This window comes from Aquarana catesbeiana, linkage group LG03 (genome assembly GCF_042186555.1).
Source record: "Aquarana catesbeiana isolate 2022-GZ linkage group LG03, ASM4218655v1, whole genome shotgun sequence".
Lineage (NCBI taxonomy): Eukaryota > Metazoa > Chordata > Amphibia > Anura > Ranidae > Aquarana > Aquarana catesbeiana.
The window spans coordinates 549,139,685-549,159,385 of NC_133326.1; the positions used below are offsets into that span (position 1 = coordinate 549,139,685).

General features: G+C 44.7%; 1 protein-coding gene across 5 annotated transcripts in view; it reads left to right on the forward strand.

Annotated features, from left to right (window-relative positions):
* Positions 1-19,701, forward strand: part of CACNA2D4 (calcium voltage-gated channel auxiliary subunit alpha2delta 4) — a 374,858-nt gene that overhangs the window by 59,105 nt on the left and 296,052 nt on the right. For all 5 annotated transcript variants that reach the window (XM_073621593.1, XM_073621591.1, XM_073621594.1 and 2 more), the window contains exons 5-9: positions 1,226-1,388; positions 4,752-4,883; positions 5,068-5,128; positions 10,141-10,291; positions 12,505-12,579. In XM_073621593.1, coding sequence (XP_073477694.1) covers positions 1,226-1,388; positions 4,752-4,883; positions 5,068-5,128; positions 10,141-10,291; positions 12,505-12,579 — 582 coding nt within the window. The remainder of the gene's footprint in view (positions 1-1,225; positions 1,389-4,751; positions 4,884-5,067; positions 5,129-10,140; positions 10,292-12,504; positions 12,580-19,701) is intronic.

The following is a 19,701-nucleotide window of genomic DNA, read 5'->3' on the forward strand; positions in this document are numbered from 1 at the left end:
TGGTATGAAGATGTGAAAGTGGCTTAACAACCACTTTAAGGGCTGGTGGAGGCTTTCTTTCAAGGAGCATGTATACTCATTGCATAATGGGGACACCTGTTCTGATGATCTAAATCTTCCGAAGGGTACACAGAAAGCAAAATAAAAAACTGGTGTTTAAATTTTCAACACAAAAAAACATATCTTCTGTAACAGTGAGAGTCCCTGCCACTATGTAAATGGGTTTAAAAGGACACATGACTTTCAAAGAGTCAGTTTGAGAAGCGCCAGCAGATGTTCTGTGAGCAGACTAAACGGTGTTTTAAGTTTTTTTTGGATTTGGTAGTTTTGGATCAGGTCATGCGTCTATGACCCCTGATGACGTCATTTATGATGAAATGCGTGGGAGGAGCTAGGACGCACAACACGTACCACTCAGTTTTAACCTTTCCAAAATGAATCAAAAAAGTTTTAGACATACACTTTTATTAACCACCCATTTTAAAGCTGAACTCCAGGCACAAAAACTTCAAATATATTCCTTAGAAAGTAAACAGTGATAGAAGTCTACTTTGTGTGCACCAAATTCCTTTGTAAACACAGTTATAACTTATTACATTGTAAAAGTAGCAGTGATCTAATCACTGTGTTGTACATAGCCTGTGTAGAGTACAGTACAGAGCTGAGGGGGGGGACCCAGCAGGCTCCACCCACTACAGGCTGCCTGCAGAGAACTACAGTAGGGGGTGGAGACCAGACCAGTCATCCTGCACAAGGAGAGAAAGAAGTAGTGACCGGTCTTTATTACAGGAAGCTCCTACACAGAGGTAAAGTTTCCCACTGGATTACTGCACAGATCTGGAAGAAATACACAAAACACACCAAGATGCAAGAAAGAATACACGTCTCTTCCAATTAGACAATATTTGCTTACTTCAGAGATTATCTTTAAATCCTGCCAATAATTCTGGACAGCTGTGCAATCCATAACAGTGAGAGGGGGAGGGAGGACAAGTAGAGTGATAGATAGTTGTAGTGGTGCAGAACAATCATTTCAACATTTTAATAATGATGGGCAACCTATGTAATAGGTTGATGAGTGAAAGATAGATATTAATTGGTTACTATGAGTTTATTCACCTTGTTCTATGCTACATGAGCCTAATATCTACAGATGTAACAGGGTCACTTTAGTAATTATATGACCTATGTGTCTGTGTTTACTGTGCCTGTAACTTCTCTGCAGTTTGAATACTACAATTCAGTGCGAATTAATGAAAAGGATGACAATGATAATTATTTGGAACTGGGCAACGAATTTATTTTGGAGACTAATGAGCACTTTAATAATCTGATGGTGAACACAACGCTCAGCAACATTCAGCTTCCTACTAATGTGTACAACAAAGGTGAGTTCAGGGGCCCTCTTCTCTTTTTCATGGTATAGTTGACAGAACTGGCTTGCATTCGGCTGTATCAACTGTGTGACTAACTACTTTACAATTAATCATCCAGGCATCAGAGGATGTTAAATTCTGACCAAACCACTAAATGGCAAATTAATATACTTAAATGTAAACTTTCTCATTTACTAAGCGATTTGTAGTTCTGTTTACTGAGACTGGTTGAAAGTTGTTTACAGACCAGCCCTCACAGCAATGTGACTCCTTCCTTATCAGAGTTCTCAGTCCAAAGTTTCAATTAAAGAAAGAGAACTACAAAGCAAGCTGTTCTGTTTTCCTTTGCTTACTCCTAGTGCTGTCATGTGTTAAATCTGTATTTGTAAAACAAAAATTGTATATGCTGTACATAGTAAAAAGGCAGAAAATAACAGCTTAAAGGGGTTGTAAAGGTAAAAGTTATTTCACCTTAATGCATTCTATGCATTAGGTTGAAAAAACATCTGACAATACCGCCCCCCCCAGTGTTTTGCTTGCGTCTATCTAGCAAGATTACTCTGTGGTATAAGCAAGGAAGCTGAGATTTCTGTAGTGTGTAAATGTGTTTACTATACAAAGATGCTGTACATACAAAAACTATTACAATATTAGGAATACAATACAAGACTGACAGATATCTATAACAAGCAAAATGCCTAGCAAACTGAACAGCCTATGGTCTATACCAGTACAAATACACTTAAAGGTTACTTATCTTCTGTTACTGTATGTTCGTGATCTCCATTGGCAACAATTCTCCTGGAGCATCAGGCAAGTTTCTTCTATCATGAGTGGCGTCAGATGTTACAGCATGATGGTGTGTGTGTGTGTGTGTGTCCCTAGCTTATGTCTGAATCCCCCTTTTATGTGCCATGCTGTTTACCATATTGCCAAACAACAGAAAACATACCTGTTTACTGTAGCTGTGTAGACAATGGACTGTTGAAAACTGTATATTGAATATTAAAATGGTATCTACGTACCATTGTCTAATGCAGCCAACACCTGACAGTAATCTGACTGTCATTCTTTCAGTTTGAGAGCTGAAAGAACCTCAGACAAGTACATTTCTTACTTGTTTACTGTAGCTATAGAGACAATAGCCTGTTAATTGAACTGTCAATTGAATACAACAATGATATTTACCCCCATTGTATAAAACAGCATTTGTTTGAGAAATCTACTCAAGCCAAAAAACTGACAATATCTCTATGACCAACCACTATTGTGTAATGTTATGTTCCATGTATCCTAGGTCTGATTAATAAAAAAAATCATATTGTAACAAACGCAACACACCCAGCCCCCCTGTTTTACTTACCTGACCCCTCGATAGTCCCGCGCTCGCCCCAGACATCCTCTTCGTTGCTCAGCCTGGCCGTTGATTGGCTAGAGTGCATGGATTGAAAGCAGCGCAGCCATTGGCTCGCGCTGCTGTCAATCACATCCAGTGACGCGGCACGCAGGGGGGGGCCGAGTGATACAGAGCGCGGCTATGGCCACCGACTGTATCATGGGAGCGTGCCTGCAAGCACTCAACACCATGCGAGGGAGCTCGCATGAAAGTGTTGAGTCCTTGCGGGGGTAGCCGAGACAGCCGCCGAGGGACCCCAGAAGAGCAGGTTCGGGGCCACTCTGTGCAAAACGAGCTGCACAGTGGAGGTAAGTATAACATGTTTGTTATTTAAAAAAAAAAAAAAAAAAATGTTATCTTTAGTGATCCTTTAAAAACGTATAAACGTATAAAAAAACAAAAATAAAACTGTCAAAAAACACTATAGTTTCCCTTTAAAGCATCCCTGTGAGCTGCCTTGATGTCTTTACATTCCCTAGTGGAGTATATCCCTACCCTCTGTCCCCATTCAACAATGGCAAGCATAGTGTCCTTACAAGTTATCAACAGACCACAGGCTTGTCACATGGTATAAATGGTGCCTAATGCTAGCCATAGATAGCCCAAAATTCATCCAGTTCAGCAGGGACCAACCAAATTTCAATCCATCTGTAGCCGTTCTCGTTCTAGAGGAGTCGATCAATGGGTGAATGTTGGAAAATTTGTTTTCAATCAGAGCATGCTAGTTGGCTCCAGCTCTGATAAGTGTATCCTGACAGAATATAATACCGCGTTGGGGAGGATTCCATTCAGGTTTTTTGGATCAGCTGGCTTGCTGATTAAAAAAAAAAAAAAAAAAAAACAATCCTTGTTTGACCAGCTTAAAGTGATTGTAAAGCTTAGTTTCTTTTTTAAAAAAATTACAAACATGTTATACTTCCCTCCTCTGTGCAAGGGTTTTGCACAGAATGGCTCTGATCCTCCTTTTCTGGGGTCCCCCGGCGGTGCTCCTGGCTCTGCCTCTTCTTGAGTGCCCCCATGGAGAGCCACTCTCCATGGGGGCACTTGTGTTGGGGCGCTCCTGAGTCGTGCTGCTGCGACCATTGACACGGACAGCAGAACTTGGCCCCACCCCCAGCTCCCGTGTCACTGGATTTGATTGACAGCAGTGGGAGCCAAAGGCTCCCGCTGCTATCAATCTATCCAATAAGGGCCAGAGACAGCGGCTGGAGCTGCTGTGCTTGCCCCGTCACTGGAATGATCGGGCTCAGTTAAGAAAAGGGGGGGGGTCTGGGGGGGGGGGGGGGACCCTGCAGCACAAAAGGTTTTTCACTTTAATGCATAGAATGCATTGAGGTAAAAAAAAGGAGTGTTTACAGCCCCTTTAAGGCTATGTGAATAGTAACTTTTTAGAAAATTGCTCTTTGCAGACTTCAGTAGGACCTTAGATGGTATCTGTTTTTATTAGAAAACTTTATTCATATCACCCATGCTTGTTATTTTTTAAAGAGAAAGTAAACCGCTGCCTCTTTTTTTTTTTTCTGACCTGTAAAGTAAAGACATAATGTGCTAGTATGCATCACATACTAGCACATTATGTGAAACCTACCTGAAAATGAAGCCCTCGTTGTCACTGCTAGAGGCCGCATCCATCTTCACCAGTCTTCCTTTCAGGGTCTGCAGACTCTGGCTGTGTTACTAGCTTGAGCCACGTGACGTCACTCCCGCGCATGCGCGCTGGAGCTGCCAGTCACGGCACCTAGCTCTGAAGAAACGGCATGGGTGGCCGTTCCTTCAGAGTGCATGCGCCGATGACGTCATTGGCCGCATATACAGTAAATATCTGATAAATGTTGCTCAATATTTACAGTATCTATAGGTAAGCCTTATTATAGGCTTATCTATAGGTACAAACAATCAATGGAGGTTTACTTCCACTTTAACATGCATACTTTGATTTACACTTTTCTTGTCATTTCTGAATGAATGAATTTTTGCAGATCTAGACATTCTCAATGGCGTGTACATGTCCGAAGCCCTGAATCCCATCTTCGTGGAAAACTTCCAGAGGGATCCTACGTTAACCTGGCAGTATTTTGGCAGCTCCACAGGGTTTTTCCGGCTCTATCCAGGTAAATATCCTTTCAGGGGAGTTGCTTATACAGTTTTGGTGTACTAAGTATGGGGTACTTCATTTTTACATTTCTGCTTACTTTGGATTCGTGTTGGGTGCTTTCATCAAGTTATCCTCAAAAATACAGATTTTTTACATAATTTTATGTTGATCTGGTGATTTTTTTCTTATTCTTCCCTTAGGTATAAAATGGATGCCAGATGAGAACGGTGTCATCTCCTTTGATTGTAGAAATCGTGGATGGTAAGGATTATCCCTAGTTACACATGTGGTGGTTTAGGTTTTGTGCTGGGACTTGCTGCAGAAAGTTTATGGCACAGGACTCGGGCTCCGTGCACACTGAAGCTCATAAACGATGTTTTTGGGAGTTTGGGCGTTTAAAGTGGATGTAAACCCAATGTCATCCTTTCTAAACTACTGCCATAGGGGTTATCTATAAGGATATACATGCCTCCTGCATGTATCTTTACCTGTCAAATGTCTCCCCTTTGTCTGTTATTAGACCCGAAAAACTGCAGATTCTGTGGGTGGGTCTGTTGTCTGGAGCTCGGTGGGTGGAGTTGTGATGTCAGTAGACTCCCCGCCCACCTCTACACTCCCCTTGTCAATATGCATTTTCTCCTGTGTATTTCTAACACTGAACTTCTGCTATGATCTCTAACATCCAGTGAAAAGACAGGAAAGTAACCACATGACTTCAGCATGCCAAATCATGCTGAGGTGTGGAACAGCCAATCCTTGCAGAGCTGCTGAAGAAAGAAGTGGAAGGGAATTAAAAAATACTGCATGCGTCTCAGGCTTGTGCACGAGATATGTAAATCACCTGTCACTCACAGCAAGGGGGAGGATTTGACAAAGTTTTTCTCAGTTTGTCAAGATTTATCTCACTGAACAATAAAAGAGAATTGCTCAGAGATGGATTAACTCTGTGTGGCAAGACTGGGCTCAAATGATAGGAAATCTTATACTCTACAGTATGATATAAAAAAAAAAAATAAAAAAAATTTTGGGTTTACATCCACTTTAATGCCACCAGATACTGCCCTATTGACGACTGCCACTGCCCTATTGACGCCGGTCACTGCCCAACTGACACCATCCACTGCTCCGCTGACTGACACAGTCCACTTGCCCTACTGACACTGTGGGTCAGGAGGGGGGCTGTCTAGCTTTGCCACTGCTCTCAGTGCTCTAACAGGAGGGACATTGTCTTCTCATATACAGCAACTCTGCTTGCCCCTCCCCTCTTCTGTTCATTCACAGAAGGCTTTGTATTTTCTGAATGCGTTCACATACTTACAAAGTGCTCTGACTGGGCAGGAGGAGGGGAGGAGCTGCATGCGACTCTGAGCTTCAGGATCTGAGACCAGAAGGTCCAGTGTCAGCTGTATTCCTGGCACTCGATAAAAATTTCAATTGTGAATTAAATAGAGAAGTCTGCAAGGTGAAATGCACCTCTTTGGACTTAAAGATTTTAAAGTTTCGTTTTTTTTAGTTAAAAATAACAAACGTCATACTTACCTGCATTGGGGAATGGTTTTGCACAGAGCAGCCCAGATCCTCCTCTTCTCGGGTCCCTCTTCTGTGCTCCCAGCCCCTCCCTCCTGAATTCAGATGGTCACAATGTGACTATTGACTATTAAGACGCTTTCCACCATTTGGCCTGGGGGTCCAACCATTGGACACCATGTCTGATATGCTTGAGAGCTTTTCCATAGGATTTTCAAGATTTTTATGTGTTAAATAGTCATTATCCCCGACAAACTTTGTCTTAAAGCCTGCCTTAATGTGTCCAATGTGCTGTGTCGCTCATTTCTCTAAAAGTGACTGGATAGATGAGGATCTAGTTGAAGCCTATAGTTTCAGAGGACACAAGCTCCATATTGGAGGATGTCTGATCTGAGGTCTAACTGTCTTTACTTTATAAGGTATGGAAAGCCTGGGGGAGCCCTTTAATCTTTAATATTGCCCCTATCCTTGAACATAAATATTTTAACTGTGTATTTGATATGAATAAATAATGACAAACAAATTGAAAATGTTTACAGCTGCTTTAATCAGGGATATGGTCTCTAAAGACCTGGAGCAGTACTAGAACAGCAATACCGATCCCATTCTAGGGCCTTTATAATTCCAATGAAATTCAAAAACTCAATAAAGAATAGGCTCCATATTTGAGTCCCCTCTCTTTATCCATTTTAATATGAACACACCTTCAACAACCTTACAGTTCCACCAGGGTGTCTTCTTTGCTATCATTCTCTGTTTCTCATTGTCTGTGTGAAACTGCCTGATCTATTTGATTGCAGGCATGTACTGGCCATCGGAACTACCGTGAGTTTCCCGGTGGGCAGATGTCTCAGTGTGCCGGTTTTAGTGACAGCCAGTGGCATCACTAGGGGGGGGGGGGGCTTTTGGGGCTATAGCCCCGAATCTCTGGCCCATAACCCAGAATCTCAGGAGTCCCCAACCACCAGTAGTGGGCCGCGGCCTCTCTGCAGCTGTGCGGCAGGCAGCACGGGAGAGCCGGAGAGCATGCAGGCAGCACGGGAGAGCCGGGCGGGAGAGAGAGCAGAGAGATTACATCATCTCTCACCACCCACCCTGCATCACCGCTGTTCTGCCCTCACTATGCAGCTGCTGGCAGCAGAGAGATTACATTTTCTCACTGCCTGCCCTCTCTCTGGTGACCCTGATGTAAGTAGCGGCTCTCTGGGGACTCTTAGGTAAAGAGAGTCTCTCTGGGGACCCTAATGTAAGTGGGGGGCTCTCTGGGGACCCTGATGTAAGTGGGGGGGCTCTCTGGGGATCCTGATGTAAGTGGGGGGCTCTCTGGGGACCCTGATGCAAGGCTGAGGCTCTCTGGGGACTCTGATGTAAGGGGGGGCTCTCTGGGGACTCTGATGTAAGGGGGGTTCTCTGGGGACCCTGATGTAAGGAGGGGCTCTCTGGGGTCTCTGAGGTAAAGAGAGGCTCTCTGGGGAACCTGGTGTAAGTGGTGGCTCTGTAGGGACTCTGATGTAAGGGGGGTTCTCTGGGGACCCTGATGTAAGGAGGGGCTTTCTGGGGACCCTGATGTAAATGGGGGGCTCTCTGGGGACCCTGATGCAATGCTGAGGCTCTCTGGGGACCCTGATGTAAGGGGGGGGCTCTCTGGGGGCCCTGATGTAAGGGGGGCGCTCTGGGGACCCTGATGTAAGGCACAGGCTCTCTGGGGACTCTGATGTAAGGGGGGCTCTCTGGGGACTCTGATGTAAGGGGGGTTCTCTGTGGACCCTGATGTAAGGGGGGCTCTCTGGGGACCCTGATGTAAGGGGAGACTCTCTGGGGACCCTGATGTGAGTGGGGGGCCCCCTGGGGACCCTGATGCAAGGCTGAGGCTCTCTGGGGACTCTGATGTAAGGGGGGTTCTCTGGGGGCCCTGATGTAAGGGGGACTCTCTGGGGACCCTGATGTAAGTGGGGGGGCTCTCTGGGGACCCTGATGCAAGGCAGGGGCTCTCTGATGTAAGGGGGGGGGCTCTCTGTGGACCCTGATGTAAGGAGAGGCTCTCTGGGGACCCTGATGTAAGGGGGAGGCTCTCTGGGGACCCTGATGTAAGGGGGAGGCTCTCTGGGGACCCGAATGCAAGACTGAGGCTCTCTGGGGACTCTGATGTAAGGGGGTGCTCTCTGGGGACTCTGATGTAAGGGGAGGCTCTCTGGAGACCCTGATGTAAGGGGGGGGGGGGGCGCTCTCTGTGGACCCTGATGTAATGATAATATATATAATGTTATATATATATATATATATATATATATATATATATATATATATATATATATATATATATATATATATATATATATATATATATTTATATTTATATACACACACACTCATGTATATTATACACATGTGTATCCCCACCCAAGTGTATGACTTTACTTCGCTGCTATGGGCTCTAGCCCCAGATCTTTTGTATACCTAGCAACGCCCCTGGTGACAGCTTGTCAAAGCAATGGCTGAGCAGCTCGCACAGCCATTAATTTGAGCACCGCTGTAGTGCCTATAAGAGAAAGTAGGACGGCTAATGACCAGTGAAGGGTGGATGGGGGGGCTTGGGTGGCTAACGGGGTTGGCTGTCTGGGGGGTGGGGGGGGCGGGGTTGGCCAGCCGGCCGGTATGGGGGAGGCCGGTCATCCGCACTGCCCATCACCTCACTTCATAGTGCTCAGCCTCAGCACCGCTGCATTGCTGAAAGGCAGCCAATGGCCGTGCAGCAATGTAGGTTTCTGAAATTCCAGCCAATGAGGCAAAGAGTTAAAAAAAATAAAGCCGTTTATACTTACAATGGAATGTTTTTACTTATTTTTTTTGCGCAATTGCGTATAGATTATGTACTGTTTTTGTGCGTGTTTGCTAAATTAAAGTGGGCCGGTCTGGATGAAGTCCAGGGCCAAATTTTTGTCCCAGTCCAGCCCTGTTTGATTGCAAAATGTTTTTCTTTGCATAATTCATGTGTATTTTCTTGGCTTGGAAATCATTCTTCACATGGTTCTTCTGTTTATTTTTGAATCTTGCATGTATCCATTTGCTAAATGGATGTCCAGTGGTGTAGCTTGACACATCTGAGCCCCAGTCCCAAGTAGACGTCTGAGACCTATTTTTTAAATTCCAGTACCAGCTACTCCAAGACTTACCATTTGCAAACCCTTAGCTACCCCTGCAGCCAATGTACCCACCCACTTACCTCCTGTAGCTTAACCAAATGACTCCATCTCTGCACCTACTCGTTTCCTTAACTCCTAGATCTTCCCCCTCCAAACTTTAATTCCCCTTCTATACCTAAACCCCCCCATCCTGTAATCCCCTCTGCTTTGATCGGTACATCCCCCTTGTCCAGGAGAGGCAATTTTAGCTACCCATTTTCTCAAATAATGGTGATAGAGCCCTGGTGCTCAGAGATGGTAGACCCTAAAAACATGCCAGGGAGGGGGGACCTGATTAAACCACAGATTCTGCTAAACCTATTTCTACCCAGATATGTTATGCCTGAAAATTCTAATAATTTTGGCAATGAAAATGTTTTACAATCAGTACTCTCCTGGAATCTAAATTGACCTGAGACACTCTTACACCTGTCTGTGAGATGTGTGTGCATAGGTCAAGCAAATCTCTTTCAGCTTGCAACAAGGCATTGAGAGACTTGAGGACTATGTTTGAGGCTTGTAGCTGAAATTCTCAAAATGTTCTCTTTGTTTCTGACAACTTAGGTACATCCAGGCCGCCACATCTCCGAAGGACATCGTGATCGTGGTGGACATCAGTGGTAGCATGAAGGGGCTGAGAATGACCATTGCCAAACACACAATCAACACACTGCTTGACACTCTGGGCGAGAATGACTTTGTCAACATTATTGCAGTCAGTCTTCACTATTCTCATTAGTGATTAAGGAAAACCAGTATACAGACTACCATTAATGACCTATTCTTTAAACATGCTAGTCATTTGACTTTCAAGGTGATCTAATGGCTTTAATACTTTGAAAAACTGACAAAGGACAAGTATGTACATTAGACGTTCTGACTTCATTCTGATTTTGCCGAACTGCATGTTTTTCAGTATTTCAAAATCAGAATAATTCGACTAGCATTTTCAGATGAAGGACATCAGTTGTTGACTCATTATTACCTTATTACCTGCAAAACTCCTCACACATAAACTTATACTGAAATCTAGGCTTGCTGAGGTAGTGTCTGCTTTGTTCAAGCCTGGGTGGGAAGGGGAGGTACTTTGGTGGGTTTACAGGATGAAGGGAGTCCAGAGTGGGTGGTGTCTGTGTACGTTAACATCCACTAGTAACTCATAGAGTAGGCAGGAGGTGGTGCAGTAGTAGGGTTGCCACCTTTTCTTCAAGCCAAACCCGAACACTTTAGCGGCGCACGGCATGGCACCCCAACCATGGCACGATTTTGCCACGATTGTCACCTGACAAATCACGGCAAAATCACGCAGACAGAATCGTGGGATGCCTGTCACCCAAAAGAAGTTTTGCTTCGCAATTGGGGTGCCATTATTCCCATCCCCTCCTATTACAAATCTTCTTCCCCTACCAGCACAATTCCTCCTCCCCCCAATACCCCCATGGCAGCCAACAGGGGGTACCACGGGGGTCTCCTATAGGGGGACCCGGATAGTAGGGGGATCGGAGGGGGAGGGGGGGGCAGTAATAGAAGGGTCAAAACATAAGGGAGAGAGAGAGATGCCAGGTCCCTGCTGGTGCGGTACTTTTTAACAAATTAAATGTTTAAAAACAATCCACTCACAAAGCTGTAGGCATGTCAGTCTGTGAAGTCCGCTGCCCCATTCTCCCGATCCATGCTGCTGTTTCACTGAATTGCTGGAGGAAAAAGAAAGCTGCGGGAAACTCATGTGAACTCCTAGCCTCTGATGATGGAGGCGTGGTTAAGCCTCTGGAATGCTCTGATTGGTCACAGCGTCCCAGGCTATCTGACAGCTCACTGCAGTTTTCCCACGGCTTCCTCCAGTGATTCAGTGAAACAGCAGCATGAATCGGGAGAATGGGGCAGCAAACTTCACAGACTGACATGCCCACAGCTTTGACATGGAGAGCGAGTGGATTGTTTTTAAACGTTTAATTTATTAAAAATTACTGAACCAGCCATTGTCTGTCACCTCTCTCTCTTCCTTATGTTGCGACTCCTCTGTAATTGCCCCCCACCCACTCTCCGATCCCTCTGTGTGCTGGGGCCCCTACAGGAGGCCCCATGGTACCCCCTGTCAGCGGCACTGGTGTCCGGTTGTCAGGCAGAGGGAAACCTGGGCACGGCACTCTAAACCCGTACTGTCCGGGTCAAAACCGGACAGGTGGCAACCCTAGGCAGTAGCACAGACTCTGCAGGCTTTGAAAAGTGTAGTAATTTTTTGGCTAAAGTTTATCTTTTTTTTTCTTTAAAGCGGAGTTCCACCCAAAAATGGAACTTCCGCTTTTCCAATTCCTCCCCCCCTCTGGTGTCACATTTGGCACTGCTATCCCAGCAGGGACCAGTGGGATAGCGCAGCGCGAGTCACGCATGCGCAGTAGGGAACCAGGAAGTGAAGGCTTCACTTCCTGATTCCCTTACCGAGGATGGCGGCGGCAGCACCCGACAGCCGAGGGAAAGAGCGGCTTCGGGTGCCGACATCGCGGGCGCCCTGGACAGGTAAGTGTCCATATTTTAAAAGTCAGCAGCTGCAGTATTTGTAGCTGCTGACTTTAAAAAAAAAAAAAAAAAATGGCGGAATTCCGCTTTAACTCTTTTTATTGACAAATGTGCAAAAAACATATTGGTACATCAACCAGTGTGCTCAACATGACCATGAAAAAGTATAAAGTTTGGTACACAAATACATAGTGAGTTCAAAATTACCCTTTTTTTAGATTTAAGCGACCAGTCCTGATAGAAAACAGTGACAAATCACCCTCTGACCTGGTAAAGTCAATTGGATACATAACAATGCCATGCTTAGTACATAGGTATGATGGCTAAAGTTTATCTTATAGCGACAAAGCATGTTCTAACTTCAGGTCCCATGTAATTGATCATTTTTTTTCTTTTGGTTCTGTCTTCCAGTACAATGATTACGTCCATTATATTGAGCCGTGTTTTAAGGGGATATTAGTTCAGGCTGACAGAGATAATAGAGAGGTGAGTTGTGTACTGATCATTCTGCCTGTATTATTATTATTATGTTTCTGAGCCAATCACATCAGTCTCTGCACCAGAGGTGCTTCTCCACCAGGTGGTGCTGTTCTGCAGGGTGCCGTTGGCTCACTCTGCTGTGATCTCAGCTGAGAGAAGCAGCAAGCCTGGGTCCTCTCATGCAGGCTTTTCCCAGGCAAGCATGGACCATGTTGGGGAAGACAAAGGCACTGATACCTACTCCATGTGCTCAAGCTGCAATGGATCCTGGGCCTGTCTCTATGCAAGGGGAGACCTTACCAGTCTTCCAGGATAGAGTGGTACGGAGTTCGCCGCATTGCTAAGGAGGAACAGAAACTTGCTGTCATGAAAGAAGATCTCAGGGAAAAGATATTCCTGCATAGTAAGTCTGGAAACAGTAATGCCTTGTACACACGGTCAGATTTTCCGATGGAAAATGTGTGATAGGACCTTGTTGTTGGAAATTCCGACCGTGTGTGGGCTCCATCACACATTTTCCATCGGAATTTCCGACACACAAAGTTTGAGAACTTGCTATAAAATTTTCCAACAACAAAATCCGTTGTTGAAATTCCGATCGTGTGTACACAAATCCGATGCACAAAGTGCCACACATGCTCAGAATAAATTAAGAGATGAAAGTTATTGTCTACTGCCCCGTTTATAGTCCCGACGTACGCGTTTTACGTCACCACGTTTAGAACGATCGGATTTTCCGACAACTTTGTGTGACCGTGTGTATGCAAGACAAGTTTGAGCCAACATCCGTCGGAAAAAATCCATGGATTTTGTTGTCGGAATGTCCAATCAATGTCCGACCGTGTGTACAGGGCATAAGAGGGAAGTCTCCAAACTGAAGTCTCTGGAGGAGGCATTGAAAAAGCAGGAGAAGCTGGTTGCTTCTCTGAAGGAAAGCAGCGGTGTGTTCAGAGAAAAGTGTGAGAATGAGGAGAGAGCTTTTCATAAATCCTCAAACATGCAAAACTGGGAAAGGGAGCTGGGTAATCTCTATACACAGAAGGATTGGCAAATGGCCATCCAATCCCACTTTTGATACTCCCACTGTGTAAACCACTGGGAATTGCTACTTAAAATACTATAGAGAACCTACTTAACTCCAGTAAGACTGGCACAGATTTACCCAGACTCCTCTCCCAATTGCTGGAGGGACTGCGGAGGAAGGGGATGCATCCTACATATACTAAGGAGCTGCAAGGAAGTCAGAACTTTTTGGAAGGAGGTGTTTTCCCTAATCAATAAAGTTACGGGAGAAGCTATTATACCCTCGCCACAGTTGGCACTTCTTAACATAGGAATGCACTTAATCCCAAACAAATATAGATCTCTAATTACTCACATACTAATTGCAGCAAAACTAACCATAACTTCTAAATGGAAATCTAAAGAGACTCCTCTGTTGTCAGAAGTTATAAATAGAGTTAAAACACAATACACATATGAAAAATTTTTCGCCATAAAAAGCCATAATATCCCAAAATTTAATATATCCTGGGAATCATGGGTAGAGCAATATCCTACCAATTAGGGATAGGTAAATTACTTGCATTATTAGATACATGCATTTTTTAGATGGTACATGTAACTTGTTAACGTTCTTTCTGTTAAACTGTTAAAGTGTTCTTTTTCTTCATTTTTGTATGAGCTTTGGGAGATATACCCAAATACATAATAGATCGATTAGGGAAATTATAACAAATAATTGAAATAGTAAGCAACAGCCATATGGAAGTGTGCATGCCACTATTTGCCTGTGCAGTCCAGTGATCTGTGGCATAGTTAGAACCCATTGGGGGTTCCTGGATCACAGGTGCGATGCCATTACTTAAGGTGGTCACAAGGTAAACGCGATCATTTGACTCAATTAAAGGAACAACTCCTTATTTTTCTTACTAACTCGATTTGGTACTGGATTCCCTGCTGATGAAGAGGTGCAACCTCTGCAGTATTGTATAACTCTCAGATGTACTATGTATTATTTTACTGTTGAATTTTCAATAAAAACTAATTGCAAATAGAATGAGGAGAGATTCCAACAGATGAAGGAAAGTGCCTGTGCTAGTACCAGGCAGAGGGTGCATACCAGAGCAAGGAAGTGGGGGGGGGTAAGAAAGTGGCTTCACATGGTGGCCCCAGTACTACCCCTGTCTCAGGAACTGTCCTGTCTGAGTCAGTATCTGCCCCCCTCCCTCCCCAGCAGCCTGGGTCATCTCAGGAGGAGGTTGAGGAAAATGGGGGATTGCTGCAGACCATTACAGATTTGGAATTTCCCTTTAGTGGCATCGACTCATCAGATGAAGATCTTGGTAAAGGAGTGTTTTCTGAAAATCTCTTTCAGTGTGTGGAGGACTTTCCTGAGATTGCACCTGAGATTGCAATCAGCAGGGAATGCAGGATGAGATGGCCTGTATACAGACAGAGAAGTTTCTGCTGGAGTGGAGTCCCACATGGACACTAACAGTACAGAGCAGGAATGTCGCATCAACATTGAAACTGCAGAGCAGAAGGGCCGTATGATCTCTGAAACAGCTGGTGTTTTTTCTAAATGGAAGGCTTTACTTGATGATGGGACTGCTGGGAACTGTGGTACTTCTGGGACTATGGTGAGCGGGACTTGTGCTGGAGGGGAGGAGGGAGGATCAAGGTTCCTATGCAGCCAGTTAATATTCCTATGCAGCCAGTTAATGTGTCATCTGTCCCAGTTAGGAACTATGCTAAGGCTGTGTTGGGACAAAGTCATGCTGCTAGTGGAAGAGAGCCAGTTGTGCGACTTTCACCTGACGCACCTTCCAATAAAGGCAGGAATGTGGTACAGCTCAGGTGGGAAGGAGGAGATATTCCACATACCAGGAGGGTGGCTGTGGATAAGATCCTAGCCATGGGATTTAAGGCGGAGGATATTTATGTTCTTATCAGTCCGGCTGGTTCCTTTGAATATGATTTGTCTTTTGTGTGTCCAGAATCGCTGGATCTGTTTTGAGAACGGTTCGAGCATGTGTATGGGGGCCAGCCGAACTGGAAGGGGCGTGTCCCTAAGGTAATCTCATGTCAGTCCTTGATAAAAATTGTGATTATCCTGACAAGAAATTAGTCTATACCCCCTGAGGATTTATGGGTCTGGTTGAGGAGGTTTGGTGAAACTTTGTGCCCACTAAAAAAGATTGTGGATGATAGAGGAATCTGGACGGGTGGGTGGTCCATGACAATGAGGTTGAGTGTGTAAATGTGGTCAAGCATTTGCCCTCCTCTGCCTTTATTGGTAGAGATAGGATTACCGTCTTTTTGCCTTGGTCAATCTAAGGTGTGCCATAAATGTGGAGTCAAGGGACATTTCTCCTCTAACTGTCCAGAACAGAAGTGCCGGGAACTGGGGCATCTGGCGAGGGACTGTAACATTATTAAATGTAACCTATGTGATAAGGTTGGTCACCCTTATAGCCAGTGCCCCCTGAGGCTTTGCACAGTAAGCCAGAGCTGGTGGAGGAATTCTTCCGTCTGCATAGAGAAGAGTCTTGATTGGCGGAGGTTGTACCAGGGGATCCTAGTGTCTCAGTCCCGTCAGAATCGGTGTCCGAGGCTGGCTGTGGTGTCATTGTCCCCCCAGTCTGTGGTCTCTGAGTCAGTGGCAGAAATTGTGGTTGTCAAGTCTGTGTCTGCACCTATTGTTTTTCCTAGTGTAGTGAAGGCAGTGGAGGGTGCTGGACCAGCATGTATGGTGGTGCCAACCCCTCCTCCTCGGCGTGGCAGAAGTGTGGCTGGAGGTCAGCGGACACCAAGGGGTGGAAAGAGGGATGGATTGGATGATGGTGGGGGGGAGGTGGGAAGGGAATGAGAGTGGCTGGTGCAGAATGCAAGGTAAATGATGTGGAAGTCGGGGTGAATGATGTGGGGGAGGGGTTATTGGGGGGGCTTTGGAATCACATCCTGATGGCGATTAAATCTCAAAATGTTTCTTAGCCTGGATTGTGTTCAAGTTGAGGTTCGGGATTTGTAGTCTCTTTTTTGTTGTCATTAAAATATGTTTCTTTCTATGTTATCTTGTCAGGAAACGGCTTTCTTTACTTGCTGATGTAAGCACGCTTGTTTTTGTTTAGTTGTTTAATTTTATGTAAATATGTTTTTATTAATAAGCTGTATGTTTGTATGATTTATTAATAAACAAAAATTTACACCTTAACCACCTGCCGACCGAGTCACGCCGATATACATCGGCAAAGTGGCACGGATACGCAAAACAACGTACCTGTACGTTGCCCGTGGGTCCCGCGGACTCGATGTCCGCCGATGGCCCGCGATCGTGACACAGAGAGGCAGAACGGGGAGATGCTTATGTAAACAAGGCATTTCCCTGTTCTGCCTAGCAACATGACAGGGATCTACTGCTCCCGGTGATTAGGAGCAGTGATCTCTGTCATGTTCTAGTGAGCCCATCCCCCCTACAGTTAGAACAGGCTGAGGGAACACGGTAACAGTAATTACGAACAGCGATATGTCTCCTCCTCCAGTCAGTCCCATACCCCCACAGTTAGAAACACTCACGAGGGAACACATTTAACCCCTTCTAGTGTTTAACCCCTTCTCTGCCAGTGACATTTACACAGTAATCAGTGCATTCTTATAGCACTGAATCGCTGTATAAATGCCAATGGTCCCAAAATAGTGTCAAAAGTGTCCGATCTGTCTGCTGCAATGTCGCAGTCACAATAAAAATCGCAGATCGCCGCCATTACTAATAAAGAAAAATATTAACAAAAATGCCATAAATCTATCCCCTATTTTGTAGATGCGTTAACTTTTGCGCAAACCAATCAATATACGCTTATTGCGTTTTTTTTTTTTACCAAAAATATGTAGAATATATATTGGTCAAAACTGTGGAAGAAATTTGTTTTTTTATATATTTTTTGGGGATATTTATTATAGCAAAAAGTAAAAAAATTGCTTTTTTTTTTCAAAATTGACGCTCTTTTTTTGTTTATAGCGAAAAAAATAAAAACCGCAGAGGTGATTAAGCACTTGCCGCCGGCCCTATTACAAAATGACGGCGGCAAAGTGGTTTGATATTCCTGACCGGACGTCATAGGACGTGATCAGGATATCGAGCCGTTGTGCGCCCCCGGGGGCGCGCATCGCAGCGATCGTTTTGCGGGGTGTCAGTCTGACACCCCGCAACACCGATCTAGGTAAAGAGTCTCTGACAGAGACTCTTTACCACGTGATCAGCCATGTCCAATCACGGCTGATCACGATGTAAATAGGAAGAGCCGGTGATCGGCTTTTCCTCACTCGTGTCTGACAGACGCGAGTAGAGGAGAGCCGATCGGCTGCTCTCCTGACAGGGGGGGTCTGTGCTGATTGTTTATCAGCACAGCCCCCCTCGGATCCCGCCCAAGACCACCAGGGAAGCCGCCCAGGACCACCAGGATGGCCACCACGTGCAATTATCATTCAAACTGCGACAGCGCTGAAGGCTGAAAATTGGTCTGGGCAGGAAGGTGCCTTAAGTGCCCTGTATTGAAGTGGTTAAATACCACCAAAAGAAAGCTATTTGTGGGAAAAAAAAGGATGTCTATTTTGTTTGGGTACAACTTCGCATGACCGCGCAATTGTCAGTTAAAGCGACGGGTGGCTTAAGTGGTTAATGTCCTCACTGCAGTCACCCACTAATATTATTATACATTTATATATTTTTGACATGTTCAGCAGTGCTTTACAGAGGCCATTCAGTCTGTGCACCAGAGGAGCTCACACCCTAATGTTCCCACCACGGTCACGTACTATTATTATAAGTTTATTTAGCTATGACATATTCTGCACTGCTGTACAGGTAACACTGAGCCATTCACAATAGATTTTACAGAAGAGGAGTTTACACTATTCTTTCCCCACCATAGTCACACACTTTTATTTTATTCACAGTGCTGTATAAAGAACACTGAGACAGTCACATCAGGCTCTGCTGCAAATGAGCTTAAACTCTTACAATATGCCCCATCCACAGTCAAAATTACTGGAGCTAGTTTTGCATACTGGTTGCAGGGCACATACTCAAAAAGTACTAAAGCCAAAGGTTAGGGATAATAGCCATGCAGTTACCATTTCCAGAAAAAGGTTAGCAATGGCAGCTTTGTGTTTTTCCCAAGACTGGTTTCCTTTAAGCCACTAGTATATATTTGGATTGTGGGAAGAAACTGGAACATTGGAGAAATCCCACACAAAGACGGGGAAAGCTTATATACTCCATACAGACAGTTCTCGTAGTGCAGAACCTAGTGCCGTAGATGGAGTTATAATCTGCTGTACTTGGCAAAGACAGAGATTGTGATTTGAGTCAGGAAGTGGCAGCCAGAAAGATCTGAAACTGTCACTGGAGTTATTTTCTGCCTGTTGCTATGTGGGTTTCATCTCCTGGCTGCAGCACAAATTTTAGCTACAGGAGGATGTCCTTTATATTCCAGATCATCTGGAATTGTCCTACTCCTTTATGAGAAACTGCAGCGGGAATATTCTCTGGCTGTGCTAATGTGATATAGGGTGTGGGTGATGGTTTTATATTGTATTAAATGTATGTCTAAGCATTACCCCAATTTGCCCCCAAATCTTTCTCTTAATGCTGGAACATGATCTATTCTAGGTTATTTTTGTAGGGGCAGCATCTGAGAGCTCGGTTCCTATTGGCATAGGGACAACCTCAAAACTACATTTCCTCACCCTTTAATGTAAGCATATGGAGAGGAACAGAGAAGCATGAAGATAGGAATGGAGAGGGGCAGAGAAGCATGAAGATAGGAATGGAGAGGGGCAGAGAGGAGAAGAGATGTCCAGCAGACAACACTGCTTGGAATTTCACTGACTGTGTTGTCAGCCCAAATAAGAATTTAGCAGCTCACTGGTTTTCTGGCTGATCAAGAGGTGTTCTTTTTTTATTATATCCTTTCATACACTTAAATCCCAGTGATAAAGAGTTGAGTTTGAAAAAAATTGTGTCATTTTGGATCCGTGATTATACCATAAATGGATAACTGCAGAATGGCTGACATATGCTCCCAGATGTTTATAAACTTACAATATGTAACGCCTAGTTTACAC